Source organism: Bos javanicus, chromosome 26, assembly GCF_032452875.1.
Source record: "Bos javanicus breed banteng chromosome 26, ARS-OSU_banteng_1.0, whole genome shotgun sequence".
NCBI lineage: Eukaryota > Metazoa > Chordata > Mammalia > Artiodactyla > Bovidae > Bos > Bos javanicus.
This window is the reverse complement of record NC_083893.1, coordinates 25,643,129-25,667,344: the sequence shown is the minus strand read 5'-3', so window position 1 is coordinate 25,667,344 and position 24,216 is coordinate 25,643,129. Positions and strand designations below refer to the sequence as shown.

At 41.7% G+C, this 24,216-nt stretch overlaps 1 protein-coding gene across 2 annotated transcripts in view; it reads right to left on the bottom strand.

Annotated features, from left to right (window-relative positions):
• Positions 1-24,216, bottom strand: part of SORCS3 (sortilin related VPS10 domain containing receptor 3) — a 647,321-nt gene that overhangs the window by 26,269 nt on the left and 596,836 nt on the right. For both annotated transcript variants that reach the window (XM_061403393.1, XM_061403394.1), the window contains 4 exons: positions 19,352-19,465; positions 15,550-15,721; positions 12,936-13,122; positions 6,534-6,667 (listed from right to left, as the gene is read on the bottom strand). In XM_061403393.1, the coding sequence (XP_061259377.1) occupies positions 6,534-6,667; positions 12,936-13,122; positions 15,550-15,721; positions 19,352-19,465 (607 nt within the window). The remainder of the gene's footprint in view (positions 1-6,533; positions 6,668-12,935; positions 13,123-15,549; positions 15,722-19,351; positions 19,466-24,216) is intronic.

Sequence of the window (24,216 nt, the reverse complement as noted above, 5' to 3'; positions counted from 1 at the left end):
ATACCCAAAGCCTTACCACTGCATACAAATCCCTTCCCTCCTTTCTGCCCCAATTCTATTGCTCCTTCAATGCCAGCTTAGGACCAGCTCCATACATGACTTGCTCTAAGACCAAGAAGCCCTGCATCCATCACCCACTAAGCTGCTTGGCTGGGCCAATAATGTTATATTCCTATTACCATAGCTTATAGTATCTATTCTTGGATGTTAACCTCATATTCTCAAATAGAGGACTTTACAATCTGAGCCTCAAATAGAGCCTCAAATAGAGGCTCAGATGGTAAAGCATCTGCCTATAATGCGGGAGACCCGGGTTTGATCCCTAGGTCAGGAAGATCTCCTGGAGAAGGAAATGGCAACCCACTCCAGTATTCTTGCCTGTAAAATCCCATGGATGGAGGAGCCTGGTAAGCTACAGTCCATGGGGTGGCAAAGAGTCAGACACGAATGAGCAACTTCACTCACTAAGGGGAACAAATGAAATTTATACTGTTTTTGTGTTCCTCATAACAGCTAGCACAAAATACAAGTTCTTGAGAAAGACTCATGGAACTCCTGATATAATTTCACATTTGCTAATAGGTTTGAAGGTATATGGGCCTACAGTTGGATTTTAGGAACACTTGGTCTCTTCCATTTATGTATACATCATCATACTTGAGCACCAATAACTGTGTGTGTATTCATCGTGCCTTCTTATCAGAAATGTAATTTCCCTGAAGGTAGAGACAAAGTGCTCTTTTATTCCTAAGGGCACCAAACAGAGGGTTGACTATAAATATTTGGGGGGATGTCAACTGATTCTTTTTTAAATAAAATTTTATTTATTTATTTGGCCTACGCCAGGTCTTAGTCGTGGCATGTAAACTCTTAGTTGTACATAAGGGATCTAGTTTCCCAACCAGGGATCGAACCCAGGTTCTCTGCATTGGGGAAGAGGAGTCTTAGCCACTGAACCATGAGGGAAGACCCTCAACTGATTCTTACTGGGAGGTTGACTTAATTGAACCACTGGGGTGAAACTGTCCAATTCACCTGGTCACAACACACAGATATACACACACAAGCCAATTTCTCTTTCATCAGTGATATTCTGATGACTAAATACAATAATGTATATAAAGACAATAGTAGAAATAAATGCTCAAAATTAATATCTGCCCCTTTCACAGATCAGTTTGTTTATGAAGGGCAGCCAACTAGCTCGACACTCAGAGCACTCAACAACCACCCAAAGAAACTCATTTGCCAGGAAAATTCTCACTGGCTCAACTTTTCAACACTATGGCCACCTTAATGTTTTTCTGTCTTGATGCTGGCAAAAGCACTGAAAATACACCTTTTTTAACTAGCAGAATAACCATGCTTAGAGGTGGGAGAGAAATCTGTGGAACCATGTCAGATTTGCCCCCCCAAGAGGTATATCCCACTGATACAATGGCTAAGCACAACAGTGACTGATATCTTCAAGTGCTTAGATATGTTCTAAGCACTTAAGTACCTTTCCTTATTAATCTTCAAAGCAATACTAGAATATAGTCTCTGCTAGCCTTACTCTGACATTACAATGAACAAAACTGAGGCACAGAGCAATTACCTGATTTGATCAAAGACATACAACAAAGAAGAACCTGTATCGGGACCCCAATCCAGGCTTGTCTCATTTCAATACCACTCTGTTTGAATGCCTCTAATGTACTCTCATTCTCTTGGTTCTTTGGAAACAAAAACCAACCAGTAGAATCTTTGATATCTAAGTATTTTTACACTGTATGCTCATTATAAGTAGAATTCTTAACCAAAGGAATACTTAAGGTCATTGTCAATAAAAAAATAATACTATAATGGCTTTCTGCAATTTTAAAATTCCCCCCTTATAATATGGCACAATATAAATTAGAGAGGCAGATAATTTCAAATAATAACTCAGTGACATTCATGGATTAGATGTTTTTATTCTTGACTTAGAGAAAAGTACACTGAACTTCAAACTAACACAGATGATTATCTGAGAAATAGAAACGACTCTCCAATCACACTGTCCACTTCTCCATTGATCAAATATTTATTAGACACTGTCTGGTATTTCAGGTCACAGAATCAACACACAAAGAAAAAAACTGGTGCCACAGAGAAGCACTGTCCTCAGTTCCTTGTGAGCAGTTGAGTAAATCATTGTGCTTATGATAGCCAAGAACTGCCCTCTGTACACAGTCATCTCCCTGGAGAGTCCACAGGTGAACGAACAAACACTAGAGAAAAGGACTCCCTGGCTGGACAGCCCAGACCTCACATCCTCTGAGGTGAAATGAACTTAAAGTCCTTCTCTTTCAGATGTTCTCCTCCCAGAAATCTTTTTCTTTTTCTTTCACCATGTTTATGTCTGCTAGTGTTTGAAGCAGAATTTTAGGGTCTATGAGCTCTTGGGCTTCCCTTGTGTCTCAGCTGGTAAAGAATCTGCCTTCAATTTGGGAGACCTGGGTTCGATCCCTGGGTGGGGAAGATCCCCTGGAGAAGGGAATAGCTACCCATTCCAGTATTCTGGCCTGGAGAATTCCATGGACTGTATAGTCCATGGGGTTGCAAAGAGTTGGACATGACTGAGTAACTTTCACTTCACTGCACTTCGTGAGCTCCCAGAGACAAACTGAGTGATGCAAAGAAAGCATCCTGGGGCTGGGAATGGTACTGGTATAGACGGGAGTGAGGACACCTGGGTTCTGGCTCAAGAGTGAACCAGATGTTTGCCTTTAGAATGCTCATCTCACATAGGGAGCTTCAAGACTGTAATGTACCAAAGGGGCATCTTATTAACTAACCTCCTTACCTATTGTCCCAGTGCACAATAACACTAGAAATGCAAAAGGATCATAGCCTATACTAAGAAATTAAAAGTCCACAGCACAAAGGATACAAACAGAAAATTGTCCTTGGGGTCCCATAAATCTAATTGTCTTTTATCAACCCATCCTAACTGCCATATTTTATGCAAAAAAAAAAAAAAAAAGCATCATTTAGTGAGTACCTAATCTATGCCAGGGAAATACAGATTATTTTACTTAGTTTTCACAAAAATCAAGAAGACATGGGCATTAGTCTCTCAGTTTTCAGTTAAGTGCATTAAATGTTAGGTTGAACCACTTGATCCAGCTCACACAAACAAGATGCAGCAATGCTAGAAACCTAACCCTTTTCTTTATGAACCCACAGTACATATTCTCCACACCATATAATCAGTTCAGTCACTCAGTCATGTCCTAATCTTTGTGACCCCATGGACCGCAGCACACCAGGACTTCCTGTCCATCACCAACTCCCAGAGTTTACTCAAACTCTTGTCCATTGAGTCAGTGATGCCATCCAACCATCTTATCCTCTGTCGTCTCCTTCTCCCCCTGCCTTCAATCTTTCCCAGCATCAGTGTCTTTGCCAACAAGTCAGTTTCTCGCATCAGGTGGCCAAATATTGGAGTTTCAGTTTCAGCATCAGTCCTTCCAATGAACACCCAGGACTGATTTCCTTTAGGATGGACTGGTTGGATCTCCTTGCAGTCCAAGGGACTCTCAAGAGTCTTCTCCAACACCACAGATCAAAAGTATCAATTCTTTGGTACTCAGCTTTCTTTATGGTCCAACTCTCACATCCATACATGACTACTGGAAAAACCATAGCTTTTATTGATTGACCTTTGTTGGCAAAGTAATGTCTCTGCTTTTAATATGCTGTCTAGGTTGGTCATAACTTTCCTTCCAAGGAGAAAGCGTCGTTTAATTTCATGGCTGCAGTCACCATCTGCAGTGATTTTGGAGCCCAGAGGTGAAGTCCCTCACTGTTTCCATCGTTTCCGCTTCTCTTTGCCGTGAAGTGATAGGACCAGATGCCATGATTTTAGTTTTCTGAATGTTGAGTTTTAAGCCAACCTTTTCACTCTCCTCTTTCACTTTCATCAAGAGGCTCTTTAGTTCTTTTCTCTCTGCCATAAGGGTGGTGTCATCTGTGTATCTGAACTTATTGATATTTCTCCCAGCAATCTTGATTCCAGCTTATGCTTTATCCATCTAAGCATTTCGCATGATATACTCTGCATATAAGTTAAATCAGCAGGGTACTCCGTTCCCTATTTGGAACCAGTCTGTTGTTTCGTGTCCAGTTCTAACTGTTGCTTTCTGACCTGCATACAGATTTCTCAGGAGGCAGGTAAGCTGGTCTGGTATTTCCATCTCTTGAAAAATTTTGCAAGTTGGTTTTGATCCACACAGCCTAGGCTTTGGAGTAGTCAATAAAGCAGAAGTAGATGTTTTCCTGGAACTCTCTTGCTTTTTCGATGATCTTAGTTTTCTTACTAAGCACCATTATATGGTGCCTCATTTTACTTAGCACCATATAATGCTGTTTCCCTAAACAAAAGCAGGACTCACAATACTGTAAATCAACTCAGAAGCAGGAATGAATCATATTCTACTCTTACCGTGCAAGATCTGAAGTTCTGTTTGTTCATCTCAAACAAACAAAATGGGCATTGTTCCATTCCTTTTAAAAAGGAATTATTACATGGCAACTGAGTATTTATTTTTTGTACAGTCCTTCTGTGTATTCTTGCCACCTCTTCTTAATATCTTCTGCTTCTGTTAGGTCCATCCCATTTCTGTCCTTTATTGAGCCCATCTTTGCATGAAATGTTCCCTTGGTATCTCTAATTTTCTTGAAGAGATTTCTAGTCTTTCCCATTCTATTGTTTTCCTCTGTGTCTTTGCACTGATCACTGAGGAAGGCTTTCTTATCTCTCCTTGCTATTGTTTGGAACTCCGCATTCAAATGGGTGTATCTTTTCTTTCCTCCTTTGCCTTTTGCTTCTCTTCTTTTCTCAGCTATTTGTAAGGCCTCCTCAGACAGCCATTTTGCCTTTGTACATCTTATTCATTATGCCAAAGCCTTTGACTGGGTGGATCACAACAAATTGTGGAAAATTTTTAAAGAGATGGGAATACCAGACCACCTGACCTGCCTCCTGAGAAATCTGTATGCAGGTCGACAAGCAACAGTTAGAACCGGACATGGGTCTACAGACTGGTATCAGGAAAGGAGTATGTCAAGGCTGTATGTTGTCACCTAGCTTATTTAACTTATATGCAGAGGACATCATGCGAAATGCCAGGCTGGATGAAGCACAAGCTGGAATCAAGATTTTCAGGAGTAATATCAATAACCTCAGATATGCAGATGACACCACCCTGATGGCAGAAAGCCAAAAAGAACCTCTTGGTAAGAGTGAAAGAAGAGAGTGAAAAAGTTGGCTTAAAACTCAACATTCAGAAAAGTAAGATCATAATCACTGCATGGTAAATACATGGGGAAACAGTGGAAACAGTGACAGACTTTATTTTGGGGGGCTCCAAAATCACTGCAGATGGTGACTGCAGCCATGAAATTAAAAGACACTTGCTCCTTGGAAGAAAAGCTATGACCAACTTAGACACCATATTAAAAAGCAGAGACATTACAATGCCAACAAAGGTCCATCTAGTCAAAACTATAGTTTTTCCAGTAGTCACGTATGGATGAGAGAGTTGGACTAGAAAGAAAGCTGAGCACCAAAGAATTGATGCTTTTGAACTGTGGTGTTGGAGAAGACTCTTAAGAGTTCCTTAGACTGCAAGGAGATCCAACCAGTTCATCCCAAAGGAAATCAGTCCTGAATATTCATTGGAAGGACTGATGCTGAAGCTGAAACTCCAATACTTTGACCACTTGATGTGAAGAACTGACTCATCTGAAAAGACCCTGATGCTGGGAAAGATTGAAGGCAGGAGGAGAAGGGGATGACGAGGATGAGATAGTTGGATGGCATCACTGACTCAATGGACATGAGTTGAGTAAATTCCAGTTGTCGATGGACAGGGAGGCCTGCTGTGCTGCAGTCTATGGGGTCACAAAGTCAGACACAACAGAGCGACTGAACTGAACTGAAGTGACTTTCTCAATGTGTGTGTGTGTGTGTGTGTGTTAGTTGCTCAGTCATGTTCAACTCTTTGCGACCCATGGACTGTAGCCTCCAGGTTCCTCACTGCATGGGATTCTCCAGGCAAGAATGTGGGAATGTGTTTCCATGTCCTTCTCCAGAGGATCTTCGCAACCCAGGGACTGAACCAGGGTCACCTAGAATTGCAGGCTGATTATTTACCATTAAATGACTTTCTTGATATTATACACCTAATGAGTAGAAAAGCTAGGATTAAAACAAAACAGAGCAAAATGAGTATTAGAAAAATTGATCAGAGGAGCAAGAACAACCAGGTTTGTATAATCTTTTCTTCCTTAGGATATTTGAAGTTCCCCTATTATAGCAATGAAGTTGGTGTGGGAAGGTATGTCATATTCATTGACATGGATTCCAAGCTTCATTGAGTATCCGTTATTGCCCACATCCCCCTGTGCTCCCAGCATCAAACAGAAGTTAGAACATGGGATCATCTAAGCAGATACCAATCAGAAAGGGTCAAATCTAAGCAGATACTAATCGATAAGGGCCAAACCTTTGTACTATTGCCGAACCACCAGAAATACGTAAGAGTCCCCAGTTGGCTGGGCCACACAACTGCACTGATGTTGACCTCCTTATTTCTTATGGCAACAAAGGGAACCCGGAGATGAACATGCTCCACAGGACCTAAGGGAACGAGGAAAACAATGTCAGTGTTTCTATTCCCAAAATAAACAAAAGCTCACATTCCCAGATTCTTTTTATCTTTACCATCATCTATAATAAAACAACAATCGCAAACTCACAGATGTTGAGGTGTGTGTTTGTGTGTGTGTGTGTGTGTGTGTGTGTGTATGCTTGAAATGAAGCACTGCAAACAACAGGGAACTCAATTTGGGCTTCAGATTGAGTGACATCTGAACTTAACTTCCGTCTGATGATCCCATCACAAATGCTTATGAACCTCAAATCTAAGGACAAAGCTAGTTTACTGGACACTTAGCCAAAAAATAGGAAGATAAAAAGCGATCTCTTGCATATCTGCTGATTAGCCTGTATCGTGATTGGGGGTTGGTGCATTGTATGGAGGGCTCTGCCATTATCCTCAATTGTTAATTGGTTCCATCTTGTTCAACAATCGGCCATTGTGCCTGTCATCTGCAACACTCAGTGGGTGTCACTCAGAAGCTGGCAGGGCTGTATTATGAAAAGAAAAAAGCCTGTCTCCTTAAATTGAAGAGAAATAAATGCCAGGTTCACAAATAATAATAATTTTAAAAGCTGTTTGCCAAAAGGTGACCAAACATTTTTTTTGCTCCTCAGAAAACTGATGTAAGCAGTCTCAAGTTCTAAACTAGCATGTAAGAGAATAGACTGGAATCCATTCTATGCATAAGTGAGAATTTTAATTTAATTCATTTTCAAAATAACATGAGAGGAGGACAACGCTGAAGAAAAATGTTAATGAGTCAGCACTGCATTTGTGGGGCAGATATGTTATTTTTTAATTCTGTGGGCTTTTCTCCCCAACCCTTACTCTTTTCTTTTTCCTTTTCTTTTTTTTTCCCTACCCACTGCCTTTCCTCCCTCTGCTCCCTTCCTCCACTTTTCCCTTTCTTACATCCTTTCTACTTCACCAGATCCAACTAAAATGTTCTAGTTATCTGCCCACACTTTGCTGGAACACATTTTCTGGTTTCCAACACGATAATGTTGACGAGCTAAAGTAACTAAAGGTCACAGCTGTAGCAAGGACATCTCTTTATCCTCGGAACCTTGAGTTCGTCTCTTGAGTGGGGCATTTTCCAGGCCACCAAGCCTTCACTAATGACATCCTTGGTTATTTTGGAGATGGCTCAGTTTAAAGGGAAGAAAGCAGAAAGATATTTTTTACTTCTGCTCCTATTTAATTTTGGCTGTATGACCTTTTCTTCTATTTTACATAACTTTGACCCTACACAGGCTGTTACACTGTCCTTTGCCTTCCTTACAGTAATAAGAACATATGAAGGTGATCTGGGGATATTAAAAGTATCATATAATTAGTTATGGGCTGACACTATTTCCACCACCACTACCACACCATCATGGCTCCTGTTTATCATTGGGTTAAAGTCTCTCTTACAAGAGTGGGCATTATTGTGAATCTCATTCGTACCTCCTGTGTCATAGGTAAATTTATATTGGGAGAAAAGGTATTTGGACAGGAACTGAGATCAGATGAGGAGATCAGCCAGACCTGCTTGCCACTGTCCAGATGGTATTTTTCTGAACAATCAACAAAGTATTCAAGAATCTGTGCATCTACAGTGCGAAAACACTCTCTGCCTACAGCTCTCTCAGCTGACCCCAGGCATATAGCATTTCAAGATTTCTTCCAACAAACAGTTTCAAACCTGTCACTTCAGATACACATTTGGCTAAAGGCTTAATTATTTTCAACTCATGAGCCTGTTTAATTATTTTTGTATGGTTTGATTGTGGGCTAGAATTTAAAAAATACAGGTGTGAGAAAATACTGGCTAGTTTTCATTTCTTTACTCAATTTTAGGAGTTCATCTGGTTAAACTCTCTTTGCTGTTTGTGCTTTATTGATCTTTGTGGAAGAAATACGGCAATGGGAAGGGGTCCCTGACCAGGCCATGTCCTGGGAGGGAGATGAGAAACCTGGGTCTTACTTTAACACCTCTGAGTCCTTCTTCATGCCCACATTCAGATTTCTCACTCTCCCCGTGATGGGAATGGAGTCCCTTTATCCTCAAGGTCAATGCTTCTGTTTTGTTGTTTAATTGAAGTATAGTTGATTTACAATATTGCATTAGTTTCAGGTATACAGCAAAGTGATTTAGTTATACATACATACCTACCTACATACATACATATATTCTTTTTTCTATTCTAGGTTATTATAAGATATTGGATAGAATTCCCTGTGTTGTACAGTAAATCCTTGTTGCTTATTTATCTTATATATGGTAGTGTGCATCTGTCATCACATACTTCTAATTTACCCCCACCCTATTCCCCTTTGGTAACCATAAGTTTGTTTTCTATGTCTGTGAATCTGTTTCTGTCTTGTAAATAAGTTCATTTGTACTATTTTTTAGATAACGCTCCTATTCTTAGCTCTCTCCTTCAAAATGTGCAGAGCCCATCCTGCTGGCCAGCTCATGAGAACCCTGCACTTTTTCCACATTGCTATGATTCACAGCACTGGACAGGCTTCTCAGTTTTCTGTTACTCAGACATCTCCACTCATCTAAGACTCACATTGTGGGGCATTTTGATGCCCCCAAATATAAAATGAGACCTTCTTCTCCCTACTGTGCTCAGTCTCTCAGTCTCATTTGACTCCTTGTGACCTTATGGACTATAGTCTGCCAGGCTCCTCTGCCCAGGGAATCTTCCAGGCGAGAATACTGGAGTGGGGTGCCATTTCCTACTCCAGGAGATCTTCCCGATCCAGGGATTGAATCTGCATCTCTTACGTTTCCTGCATTGCCAGGGGAATTCTTTACCACTAGCGTCACCTGGGAAGCCCTCTTCTCACCAAATTCATGCCAAACACAAAAGGGGTGGAGCCTCCATGAATTAGAACACCATCAAGCACAGCCACATATATGCCAGTTTCAGGACAAGTAAACATAATCTCAAGGAACAACACTAAACAGCTTTTTAGAGCAAAGAACCTGAGCCAGAAACTCCAGGCTTCTACCTACAGATAAACCATGGATTGGAGAGAAGAGAGCTGGGAGGATTCAGAAGGGAATACAGGAAACTCCTAAAATCCTCACTGTCAAAGAGTGTTCTTTTTAATAAAAATCTAATAATCTGTGCGAGATTGGTTATTATGGGCGGCTAACAGCTACTTTTGTTAGCTAATGGCCCAAGGTGAGGCCAAGAGCAGTTTCCACTATAATAACTGTCTGGTAAATGCAGCCATGATTGATTTGGAGGGAATTATGAGCACGATAAAAGTTTCAAGGAACATTTCCTCCTTCACGCACATAACCCACAATATAAACCTGTTCCTCACTGTTGTTGTTTTTGCCATTGAAGTACACTGGTCTTTGTGCCCAGCAGACAAGGTCCACTCTTGGGAGAATTAGGAACATGGGTGGGGCAGGTCGTTGGAACAGAGGAAAGTAAATTTGTTTTTTAAAAAGACCTGTGTGTAAGACTGGCCCTTTTCTGGCATAAGGGAACTTGGCTCTCAGTGTGTTTCCAGTCAACAGTTAGCTGATAGGACTGGTTCACTCTGCCTAGAATTTTTTTTCTTCTTTTAAGCAATGATATGGTTTATTCTAGGGCTTCCCTGGTTAAAGAATCTGCCTGCAATGCAGGAGACCTGGGTTCGATCCCTGGGTCAGGAAGATCCCCTGGAGAAGGGAACAGCTACCCATACCAGTATTTTTGCTTGGAGAATTCTGTAGACAGAGGAGCTGGTAGACTACAGTCCATGGAGTAGCAAAGAGTCGGATATGACTGAGAGACTAGGCACACACACATACATGGTTTATTCTGAAAAAAGTATTTTCCTCAGGAAGTCTGGAAATTTTGTGCACACTAGGCAGAGGATGGCTATTTGATCAGTCCCCAGTAGAAGCCACAGCCACTGAGTTTGCAATGAGCTTTTCTGGTAAACAGCCCTTCATACGCATTGCTCTAACTCATTGCTGGAGGAATTATGCATGTTCTGTGGGACTCCATGGGAGAGGACTTTTGGAAGTTTGCACTTTGTTTCCTACAGACTTTGACCCACAGGCCTTTTCTCTTTGTTGATCTCTCTCTGCTAATCAGTGTAATGAATCAAAGTCTGAAGTATGACTATATGCTGAGACTTGCAAGTCCTTCCAGCAAATCACTAAACCTGGGAGAGGATGTCTTGGGGACCCTGACACATACACATAATCCAATTTGATTCTCAGAGCCTCACTATAATCTAAATATTACAGGAGAGGGATCAGAAGTTTGTAAAGACTAAGAAAGTTGACAGATATTAAACATTTCACAAAAGGATATGATCAGTATTCAAATACAGGTCTTTTTTGTTCCAAACTTGGCTTGTAAACACCCTGCACACCACCCACCTGGGTTTCTGACCTGGTGCTGCTGGCACAGAAAGATTATAGACGGTGTGGTGTGATTATCACCACTGGGCTATTGATGGCCCATTTCTAGCAGTCTTTTTCCTCCCTCACCAGAATGTAAACTCTGCAAGAGGGGGGCCATCTTTCTATACTGCGTCCCCAGTATCTAGCAATATATTAAGAACTCAACAAATAGTCATTGAATAAAATAGTGAATGACTGGATGTGTTATTTGTAATTTCTATTTACTATTGTTGCAAGAGACCTATGGAGCAAGGTACCAGTTAGAATTAAGCCATTTTAAAACTGAAGTTCAGAAGTTTTAGAGAAGAAATCATTTACCCCATGGTCCACTAGCTTGGTGTCTTTAAGGATATATCATCCAGGCCTTTCTCCATGCACTTCCCTCATCGCTGCTGGTCCTTATACTATTAGTGTAACCAGAATGCTAGGAGACCAGCTAGTCACTGTCTGCCACGGACTTTTTAAGTATAGGGTTTTTATATTTTTACTGAGTTGTTAATAGAAAAAGTGTCTCTTATGTTCACCTAGGTTCTTTTAAGCATTTAATTTTCACCATATGTAGCATGTATAAGTGTGTGTGCTCAATCGCTCAGCATGTCTGAAACTTTGAGAGCCCACGGACTGCAGTCCACCAGCCTCCTCTGTCCATAAGATTATTCTGGCAAGAACACTGGAGTTTGTTGCAATTTCCCCTCTAGGTGATCTTCCCAACCCAGGGATCGAAACTGCATCTCCTGTGACTCCTCCATTGGTGGGTGGATTCTTTACCACTGAGCCACCTGGGAAGACCATCAGATATAGCATAGCCTCTAAACTCTTGTGGGGTATATAAGTAAAAACTACAGTAGTCCTTAGACCCATGATTATCACTACAAAGTATAGGAAACCAATAACAGTCCCAAAACAACATTTCCTTAACCCAACATTTTAAATCATATTTAGGTTTCAATTTATCTAAGTCAAGTTCCAGGATATCAAAGACACAAAATAAATCCAGGACTAACACACTACTTTGGAACTTCAACTGGTGGTTTCTTCCCTGGTGACTCAGACAGTAAAGAATCTGCCTGTGATGTGGGAGATGGGGGTTCAATCCCTGGGTCGGGAAGATCCCCTGAAGAAAGGAATGGCTACCCACTCCAGCATTCTTGCCTGGAAAATTTCATGGACAGAGAGCCTGGTGGGCTACAGTCCCTGGGGTAACAAAGAGTCAGATACGACTGAGTGACTAACACTTTCACTTTTCAAGCAACAGCCAACAGCCATGAAACAAATTCTAGGACAACAAAACTGTTGGGGAGTTCTTAGAATTATTTACATCTGGGATAAACTTGAAGTAACCTTGGGTGTAAGAATTAAGTTACTTTACGTGTTCAGTTCTACATATAAAACAATTTGGGCACGTGTTTCTTTAATCCTTCTTTGGCTCTTTCAGTGGAAAGAACAATTTACTTTGATTTGTGCTGCCTTCACTCAGAGTAACTTAAAAATGAGCCTGTGGCTGTGAACCAGATGGTTCCTCTCTCCCTCTATTTTAGCAGCCTCCAATGCAAGGGACTTTTACCCGAATATGTGTTTGCATGTGCACACTTATATCAGAACAGAGTGGAGCTGAAAAGGAGAGACTAGGTGGTAACATTTTCCAAATTTTCAAAATAATCCGTCTACTTTAGCATCATGAAACGCCAACATAGATGAACTCACATCTGTCTTTTGACTGGGGTTATCATTTGTGGTAGTAGTCATACCAATTCCAGCTCAGTGAGGGATCTCAGGAAGCCTGAACAGAAGAAGTAGTCAACCGGGGGCAGAGTAAGGGAGGGGTGGTTCAAGCTACTTACAAACCACATGCAGGAAGAGGACCGCTGTGTCTGAGCCTAGGTTGTTCTCCGCATAGGCTGTCACCTGGAAGATGCCTGCACTCTTGTACACGTGCTTGATGCCATCCTCAATGGGACTGAAATTAGCGTAGGACACTGCAATCCCGTCCCCAAAGTCAAGCTGGATGTTTGTCCTTTGGAGATCACCCTGCAAAGGGGAATAGCAGCTGGCCTGGGCCCATTTGCATGGTCCAGCCCGACTCCTCTCTGATGCTTGGTCCTCTGCCTTCAGCATCACCCCTAGAGGCCTGAATCTCCCTCAAACACCCTCCTGAAACACTCTCAACACAATCATCAGACTCTGTCTGATAGCTACTGGGCACTGTGAACAGGTACTATGGGTCTATTGCCCTTCTATGCCCAAACTCAGGTAGCCTGATGTGGCTGATATTAGCAATTATGGAGAAGGTAGAGCCTCTATGAAGCTCTGAAATGTGGAAGCCAAGGGCCTCCCTCGATCGCTCATGGACATTAATTGTTCCTCTCTTGTTTCATGATAATAATAATAGTAGTAACAGCTAACACTGATAAAGCTTCTTTTCAGTTCCAAGGAATTAGTCCCCTCATAACTCTAAAATGTAGAAAGTATTACTGTTCCCATTTTAGAAATGAGGACACAAATAAAGGAATTAAAGGAATTAGACCAAAGTCTCTGTAGCCAATAGTGGAAGAGCCAAGTTTTGAACCCAAGTAGTCTGGTGTCAGTACTCTCAACCACCATGCTATTATTAAAATTTTCCTATTTTTTAGTATTTATCACTAGGTTCCAAGCATGATGCTAATCGCTTAACACATTTTATATAATACCACCTTCAAAATAACTCTGTGAGATAGGATAATTATTTCCATTCTACAGATAAATACTGCATACCTGCTGAAAATATACCTGTGCTCTGTTGATCTTGGCTTTCCCTAAACTTGCCTAAGCCCCCTCTTCCCTGAAGCATTTTTTGACCATCTCAGCTCACAGGTATTTCTGCCTCGAGGGATGCCAAGAGCCACCTGGGCCCACCTGAGGAGGTGATGTCAGTGGTTTAGTTGAGTGCATCTTACCACCCCAAGTCGATCCTTAGCTTCCTAAGAGCTAACACTGAACCCCATCCTTTCTTGTACTTCATTGTACTTGTACATTGTACTTGAACTTTCTTGTACTTCATCCCACTTTATTGGGCTGACAGTTTGGATAAATTCAACTGAACCTAACCATAAGATAAGGGTTCTGGATGAAAAAAGAAGAATCAGGTTTCTCTGCTTATTTACAAAGATTGTTGATGGAGAAGAAAGAAGAGAAATACATCATTTTGGAATTATGAGCCAATTCTCCTGCCCAGTGACTGTGCATTCATCACAGTTTCACTGTCTCTCCCGCCATGGCAACCCAGATGTGAGTAAAATATTGATAGGTGCTACCTTGCCCCCAACACAATGTCAACTACCCTTGAGTTTATGAATATAAATTAAAGTGGAAATGAACTGAAGGCAATTCAAATGGATAAGATCATGGCTCTTCACATCCATTCAAGAGAAGGCTTTAATAGAGCTGATCCTGGAAACTCCCTAGTGGGAATGCGATGATGACCTCCTCTGAATATTAAAGTTCTTTAATTTAAGCACCCAGTGTGGATAAAGGCTAAAGAACGTGCCAACCCAAGATAAGGAGCCCTCACTGTCCTGTCAGTGTGGGCCAGACTTTAAAGATTTCTAAAGTATTCACAGTTGGGCAGAGCGGGGGCATGGGGACACACTCCTGGCCTGCTTTGCTCTCTTTCCAAGATCTCAAGAGCACACAGTAATTTGCATTTAAACGTAGATGGCTTTGTGAATCAGGCAAACTTCCCTGCCCCAGCGCCTCAGCAAGGAGTGCCTGAAAACTTCCCTGGTTTGGAAACAGATGAAACAACTCATATAGGAAGCAAAGAAGCATACAGCAGAGCTATTCTATCCAGAATGAGTGAATCTGGTCTGGTTTTACTCCCCAGACTGCAAATGACCTAAAATGTGAACTAATGGAACAGGCAGCTGATGGAAAGTCAACTCATATGACATTCTTTGACATTCTTTAGAAAAATAAGTTTAGAGGATTGGGATCACCCTCCCACATCCTCATACTTTCAAGCACTCATACTTTGAAGACTCTCTAGAAATCTTGTGGGCTTTTCTAATTAGTGGGGTTAAGGGTAAAAGAAAAAAAATAAGGATCCTGAAACAAACAGGAAAAAATGTGAATTCCATTCTGGCAATGTTTATAGTATGCAGTCTAATGATAATTAAGAGTCCTTTAATGACGCAGGCCCTAAAGGGGTACCTCAAAGAATATATTCAGATCTGCGCCTGCTCAGACACAAGGGGACCCCTTTGGCCTAGGTCTGTATTGTGGGATGAAGGGAACAGGGTCCCTAAACATCCCAAGCCCTCTTTCACCCCTTCCATCTTATCACACAAGTGGTGCTTCTCACCATTGACTTTGTTTTAAGGACTAGTGGGAACACAAGCTCTTTCTTCTCTTCCCATCTGGATGTGGGACATGACCCATTTGTGAGTTCTGACCTCAGAGGCCCAGGAGGGGGTCCCCTACCTCCTCCATGAGGATGATGAAGGTTGCATTGTGCCCCTGCTCCGCCACCAGACGCCCATCAGTCGTCGCCACGTGGAGGCCATGCGGGGCTTTTCCAGGGCACATCTGGGCCTTGGCAGTATACTTCTCCCTTAGGCCGTCTGTGCAGTTGTTGGACACGATTCGCCGGTACCTAAGGGGTATTGATCGTTGTCAGTGGTGTGGTTTATCACATGTGTGTGTGCTTGTGTGAAGCACGTTCAGTAGAGTGTGCAAGAGAGCAAGAGCGAGACAGAGATTCCACACAGTTGCACCTGACGTCTGAGTCCCAGAGAAGACAGCCATTTAGGAAGCTAAACAAATGCTGAGAAGCCACTATCCCTTCATCTCAGGAAGAGCAGCTCTTTAAACACTATTATCGATCCTACCTGGTGAACCACGGATCAGATCAGTGTCTAAACCAGCCAAGAAAAATCAATGTCTGACTCACGCACGAGGCAGGAAGTGGCAGACCCACTGGTCTAGGGAAGCAAGAAAAGCAGGTTCTTCTCCCTGTGAGAGACAGACTTGTTTCTACCTCCCTGAGGCCAGAAAGCAGCTAGAAGATCAGCCTTCTTCTAACTCTGATTCCTCAGGAAGCCTCTTCCTGTCTTCCCTTGACCGCCAGGACACCACTGCATCCCCTAACACCTACTAGTTCTTACTCTGGAGCCACTGGACTCTTATAGCAGATTTTCTTTCCTTGCTAACATTTCATTTCCCATTCATCACTAACACCAGACCAGAAGCACACGTGTGAAACTCCTGTTTGATCCTGCTGTGGTAAAACTGTCTCAGAGAAGAAGCCTGCATGGGAAAATCTCCCCATAAACACTGTGACCGTCTAAGATAAGAGCATCTTTGGGCACGGTGATGACATGCATCTCTCTTGACCGCTGACCCAAGCATGTGAAGCCAAGGCGAGAGCTTGCCCACAGCCCTGACCTGCATGACAGACTTTATTTCCAGGCATATCACTATCCGTAAAGCTGCATAAAATCAATGTTCTGGTAAAACCACATAAAATAAATGCACCCCAGACACCACTACCGCCATCATCGTCATCACCACATCACATCTTCTTTCCCTCTGTGTGTCAGGAGTAATTAACCAGTCTCTCCATGTTGCCTTCTTCTGGTGGCCTTGAAAGCAAATTTCTATATGAATGATATTTGTTCTCCATTATACCTGGTATTTTGTCTCTCCCTGACCCCCACGTACTGCTGAACTACTAGCCCAACATCTTCATCAGGAGATCTCAAGAGGATGTCAAGCAAATGTTATATGTAGTTACTGCTAATGTGAACTTACAATATATCCTCTTGTAGACACGTATTATTTTAATTGCCAACTGAGTTCACAGTGGGTCCAGAGCTGCCCTGTCGAATATGTTAATCACTTTTCACCTGTGGCTACTCAGCACTTAAAATGTGGTTAGTGGTGCTCGTTGAAATGATAAGAATGTTTAGTTAAATAAAATATATTATTAAATTAATTTCACTTAAAAATATTTTTCAGTGTGGAAATTGGAAAATTTTAAGTTATATATCCTTGGAAGAAAAGTTATGACCAACCTAGACAGCATATTAAAAAGCAGAGACATTACTTTGCCAACAAAGTTCCGTTTAGTCAAGGCTATGGTTTTTCCAGTGGTCGTGTATGGATGTGAAAGTTGGACTATAAAGAAAGCTGAGTGCCAAAGAATTGATGCTTTTGAACTGTGGTGTTGGAGAAGACTCTTGAGTGTCCCTTGGACTGCAAGGAGATCCAACCAGTCCATCCTAAAGGAGATCAGTCTTGGGTATTCATTGGAAGGACTGATGTTGAAGCTGAAACTGATGCTGGGAAAGATTGAGGGTAAGAGAAGAAGGGGACGACAGAGGATGAGATGGTTGGATGGACACGGGTTTGGGTGGGACTCCGGGAGTTGGTGATGGATAGGGAGGCCTGGCATGCTGCAATTCATGGGGTCGCAAAGAGTCAGACATGACTGAGCGACTGAACTGAATTGAACTGAACTGATGTGGCTTATAGTATAGTTCTTTCAGTCAGCACTGGTCTATATAATCAAATTTTCATAATCTATAGCTTCTTGCTGACCTTTATTCATTTAGAATATACTGAGCTTTACCTATGATAGACATTTTAGAGGATGTCACATCTTAATGTACACTTGATATCATCCACTCTTGCTCTTTAACTATGGCCAGCTGGTGGATGATTTGTAACAGAGGCCAACATTTAAATAACCTAGAGGTATGTATAGGAATTTTTAGAGAATCTTTAAAAAAAAAAGAGTAATTTTTCCCTTTTATCTTCTTGAATTATTTGTTTGGCTTTTAACGGTTTTGGCACACTGAACTTGCTTAAAATTGGGTCCACATATCACATGATCATACGAGAAGCTCTAATGCAATTACCTGCTTGCTCTGTCCAGGTGTGCTCTGGCTGAGACCTGGCCTAGCTGGTCATATATGCCTGTTACATTTCTCTTTCTCAAACCTCAAACTTTATTCTCTAACACCTCAGGTCTTTAAATTTCACTCTGCAGGATCTGTAGTTTGAGTGACTTAACTCCCAAGACAGTCATCTACAATAAAATTATGTCAACAGTGCTTAAACTTCAGCTCAGATCCCAAGAATAGTTCTCTAAGAACCAAATATTTGGCTAAAAAAAATGTATACTTCTCAGAGTATCTCAGACCACTCGATACATCTCTTCCATCATGTTTTTTCTTCTTTCTAGACATCAGTTATGTAGATAGTACTCTGGCCACTATTTTAGATGGCTGGATGGCATCACTGACTCGATGGACGTGAGTCGGAGTGAACTCCGGGAGTTGGTGATGGACAGGGAGGCCTGGCGTGCTGCGATTCATGGGGTTGCAAAGAGTCGGACACGACTGAGCGACTGAACTGAACTGAACTGAAAGTAAAAATACTGAGATGGTGAGTAACTTGTGTGAGACGTTAGAAGATCCATCCACTGGAAGAGTTGAGACTGGATTCTAGTCCCTTGTTACTCAAAGATGAGTGCTGGGACCAGCAAAGGCAACAATGTGTGGGAGTTTGTTGAAATAAAGAATTTCAGTGCCACTGTAGATCGCCTAAATTAGGAGCTGCCTTTTAACAAGATCCCCAGGTGATTCATAGCACATAAAATTGTAAAAACGCTGTCTTCAACCACCAATCTGCTTTCCAAATCTGTACTTGGTCACCGAAGTGGCAAAGTAAAGGGGAAAGACGACAAATCACGGAGATTTTTTTTTTTCAAGCATCTGAGGAAGTAATAAGTAACAAAAAGAGAAATATACATAATTTGACAATTACAGAAAGTGCGCCTTGAGCTTCTTATTCCAGGAGTTCCCAGGATGGGACTTTGACTTTTCATTCCGTTTCCATCATTGGTCCACAAGAGCGTCAGCTCATCTCTCACTAAAGAGAACCATAATATCTGCATACCACTTGTGTTAATTTATTTCCATCAGGGTCTGGAAAATATGGTGGCATCTCTTTCCAGAAGAGAAGACCTGACTAAAATAATAGCTATGATATTTCAGAGGCAAATAGCAAAAGGCATTGAAATCTGGGTAATCAGAAATCTCTTCTATGTTCAAAAAAGCTAGGCTCAGCTAAAGAACCCCTCGACTTTCTTCAGAAGCCACCTGCTGTAAACAGACTCTATGTTCTTTCTTGCTTCACTAGCAATGCTCCTCTGATCCCAACTTAGTGAACAGTGAAATAGGAAGGCGGCGAGCGGGGTTCCTTCAGGTAAATTACTTACCCAGTACTGTTAAAGTAGCTTTGACCAAGGCTGCAGTCCTTAGATGGAGACGCTGGATTATACCAGAAAGCAGGGACACACTGGCTCTCTCCGTGTCTCTCATAGCCATAGTCACTGTCCAGAAAATAAACATTGAATACTGCTGTAGATGCACAAATGTGAAAATATCCACAAACACATAGAAACACAAATCTATCTCTCGAACCATCCCCAAAGCCAAACACATTCTTTAAATATTCCCAGTAGGGGCAAAATTCACGCTTTGAAAACAGATTTTCAGACTCAGTCATTTGGAGTCCAGTGTACAGAAGACATGCTGCTGCTGCTGCTGCTGCTAAGTTGCTTCAGTCATGTCTGACTCTGTGGGACCCCATAGACGGAAGCCCACCAGGCTTCCCGGTCCCTGGGATTCTCCAGGCAAGAATACTGGAGTGGGTTGCCATTTCCTTCTCCAATGCATGAAAGTGAAAAGTCAAAGTGAAGTTGTTCAGTCGTGCCCGACTCTTAGCGACCCCATGGACTGGAGCCTACCAGGCTCCTCTGTCCATGGGATCCTCCAGGCAAGAGTTCTGCAGTGGGGTGCCATTGCCTTCTCCAGACATAGTAGATTAGCAAATGGAGAGTCCAGGTTTAAAAAGGTGTGAATGCATAAGGCACACTAGGTTGGGTGGGTGTGAGGGATGTCATAAGCTTAAAAGCTTATTTTGGGTCACAGTGGATTTACTGAAATAAATGGATGACAATCAGGAAGACGATTTTAAAAGTAAAGATTTATTTATGTGATATGGTTCCACACTTTATTCCAAAATGGATTTCATTGATTTTATCTTCATATTTTTTGAAATTCTCTCTCAAACACATATACACATTTGCATTCACTTTCAAACTTTCCCCAACTATTTATAACACAAGCCCCGTTTCCTTTAGGAAACAAATAAAAAACCCACAAAAGTTAAACCATAGCTCTTCTCCATGTTTTTGTAAAAGCCAAGCCATAATAAAATGAAGAAAGGTCAGGTATGATCCCCTTCCTCTTCCCTCAGCACTCCAAAATGAGGGAGTCAAAGACCAGTGTGTGGTGTGAGAAGAGGGCTCCCATTGGAAATGTAAATGGTGTTGCCTTACTTCTTGAGGTTTTATAAAACGCCAAGAATTGTAAATGCCAAGGTAGAAAAAGAATAAGAAAGTAGGCATTATTGCTACAACCAACTCCAGGTCATTGAAGGTGGCTTCACTTGTCAGAAGTCATGTCTTTCTAAGTCAAGCATCCAAGGGTTTCCTGAAACCCAAAGACAAGGCAGACAATCTGGACCTTTGAATAGCGATTCACTGAGTGTTAATGAAACATGCAACAATAGGAAATTAACTCTTTTCTGACTCACTCCCCCTTTCTTTTTCTATTCCCATATTTTTTGAGACATGATTTAATTAAAGATCAGTGAAAATAGAGGCAAATTGTCTATGTGGGCACCTGGGATAGGAATGAAAGGAAGAGAGGAAGAAAAGTTTAATTCTGCATTTATTTATTATTCAGTATGTGCCCTGTCCTGTGAAAGAAGAGCCATCATTCCTATTCTCAAGGGGTTTTCAGTCTTTTGGAGAGAGGAAGACACCATGCCTCCAATCCAGCAAAAGAGCAGGAATACAGTCTGAAGCAGAGTACAATGTAACACAGTATGAAGCAGTACAGTTTAGAAGTACCAATTGACTGATGAGATTACATAAATATCTGCTGGATTTGATCCCACCCTACTTCTCACCACCTTCCTCCAAACCAAACTCAGACCAATCTTTCAACCTTCTTCGTCTTTGTATGTGGTATTTCCCTGGAGCTTTTGAAGCACTCTACCCTTTTCTGTATTAGGCAGTTTCCTAAACATCCTTCAATAGCTATGCCTGATGAAGCCATCCTTGCTTTCTAAAACCAAATCTTGGTGGCTCTACCATTTGGGGAAACATTGAGGCTAAAAAAGGGCAGTTACTTCTGTTGTTTTAGTTCAGCAATATTAGGCTCTAGAATAGGACACTGCAGGTCTTGAATAAATATTTAGTGGGTAAATGGTACTCTCACTGCATTTTTAAATAATCACACTAATTATCCCATTGCATTGGTCTATTTCTGCAGGGAGACTGTGAGCCTATGGTTAACTTCCCAGTGTGTACCACAAAGCATCCAGGAGCTCAAAACATGTCTGTGGAGTGAGTATGAGCTCGAGTCATTGCAGATGGCTACACAAAAAGGTGAAGCGCAAGACCAGCTTCAATAGGCGAGTTTAAATGAAACTGGAAGAAAAGGAGAATGGGACATGTTTGTCAAGGTAATCTTTTGCCACACCTCCCAATTAATGATTGAAGATCTGCCCCCTGAGAGTTCATATGGACTTAGTATTGTGCCAGCTGCTAACAGCCCATGAGAGCCTACTTAAAATTCCAAGAACTTTGTGAGTTAGTTAAGGTTGTTAAACATAGTTTAAATAATGATTTAAATTTTATACAAAATTGTACTTATATTCAAAAGATAATACCTAAAACACAGAAATTCCCCCATTATTTTGCTGCATTTATTATTACTATATGCAATAAATACTACATATAAGATGTCATGATATAATCATTATATGCTCTTGAAATAATTTATGTCTGTGTACCTGTGTATGGTAGAAATACATGTTGTGTTTCCTAATTCTTCGTTCAGTGATGTCATGTTGGCAGCATGAAATTATATATCATGAGGATATTTACAGCAATCCCCAATCACTACTAATAAGGGCTTATTGACTTCTTTGTTCCCGAGAAAATTGAAAATTGCCCAGTTGTGTCCAACTTTTTGCGACTCCATGGACTACACAGTCCATGGAATTCTCCAGGCCGGAATACTGGAGTGGGTAGCCTCTCCCTTCTTCAGGGGATCTCCGCAACCCAGGGATCAAACCCAAGTCTTCCTCACTGCAGGTGGATTCTTTACCAGCTGAGCCACAAGGGAAGCCCAAGAATACTGGAGTGGGTAGCCTATCCCTTCTCTAGAGGACCTTCCCGACCCAGGAATCGAACAGGGGTCTCCTGCATTGTAGGTGACTTCTTTACCAACTGAGCTATCAGGGAAGCCCAGAGAGCCAGTAGTTAAATATTTTCCAGCACAGTACTGAATATCTGATTTCAAAGTATTATTTACCTGTAGAAGGATTTGGGCTGTGATGGGCCTGCACTACTACAAAATCCCCTGATAGCTTTATGTGGTAAATCTATTGAATGTCCTGTTCATCCCAGAAATATTTGTAATTTTCGAAGGAAGGGTGCTCTCCTAAGCAGCTTTATGAGGGAGAGAAATGTCATATGCTCCTTGCTCAGTGTAACCATCTTTAGCAGTAATGTTCAGTTCTGCTACCTGTTAGTGATGCAATAATTAAAGAAGGCGCATCAGCCATGCTGCTTTGCCCCAAAGAGAAAAAGCACCACATTAATATTTAATAACATTAATGGAAACATCACTAGCTGCCCCCAAGCTACGGCTTTCTTCATTACCTTCTGCTAAATGTATACTATTGAATAAAATCTCTCATCCTATCCAAGTCCCCTCCCAGCTCTGAAGTTTTTATGATTTCAGCAAATAAGCAGGGCCAGCTGCTGCTCCAGCTTCCTAGGGAAACGTGTTTTTCTCTTGAATTGTGACATTTGGAGAGAATGTGCCAGAAAGTTCGATTCGCCTCAGGAAAGGAAGCTGCCACAGCTTCTGCAAACACACATGTAGTTTTCTTTAAGAAGTAAGTCACTTCTGTGTCTTCTTTGACTGTAAATGGGTTGAGAACTTCTAAAAGTTTAGGGGGAAATTGTCCATTTCCAGGGGCATGTGTGTCCTCAAAATCCCACCCAGAGAGAAGCCTCAAACAATCCAGAGAGGGGACAGATAAGGAAAGGCTCAGAAACCAAACAGTTTCTGCATGTCAGAAAAGGGAGACTAGTATTACTTGGACCCAATCCCCTCAGTTCACAGAATGGAAAGGAGAAGAAAAAGAGAAAAAATGACTTGCTAAAGATTGTACACAGCTGTTGGGATGTCAATCAAAGGTGATAACTGAGACTCCTGACCCCTGGCTTGGCATTAGTATAAGCCCATGAAATAGGCATTTAATTATCAGTTCAGTTCAGTCTCTCAGTCATGTCTGACTCTTTGCGACCCCGTGGACTGCAGCATGCCAGGCTTCCCTGTCCATCATCAACTCCCAGAGCTTGCTCAGACTCATGTCCATCGAGTCAATGATGCCATCCAGCCATCTCATTTCCTGTCATCCCCTTCTCCTCCTGCCTTCAATCTTTCCCAGCATCAGGGTCTTTTCCAATGAGTCAATTCTTCACATCAGGTGGCCAAAGTATTGGAGTTTCAGCTTCAGCATCAGTCCTTCCAATGAATATTCAGGACTGATTTCCTTTACGATGGACTGGTTGGATATCCTTACTGTTCAAGGGACTCTCAAAAATCTTATCCAACACCACAGTTCAAAAGCATCAATTCTTCAGCACTCAGTTTTCTTTATGGTCCAACTGTCACACCCATACATGACTACTGGAAAAACCATAGCTTTGACTATATGGACCTTTGTCAGTAAAATAATGTCTCTGCTTTTTAATATGCTATCTAGGTTGGTCATAGCTTTTCTCCCAGGGAGCAAGTACCTTTTAATTTCATGGCTGCAGTCACTATCTGCAGTGATTTTGGAGCCCAAGAAAATAGTCTGTCACTGTTACCATTGTTTCCCCATCTGTTTGCCATCAAGTGATGGGACTGGATGCTATGATCTTAGTTTTTTGAATGCTGAGTTTTAAGCCAGCTTTGAGGCCGATGTCATTCTGATCCCCTTGGAGCTGGC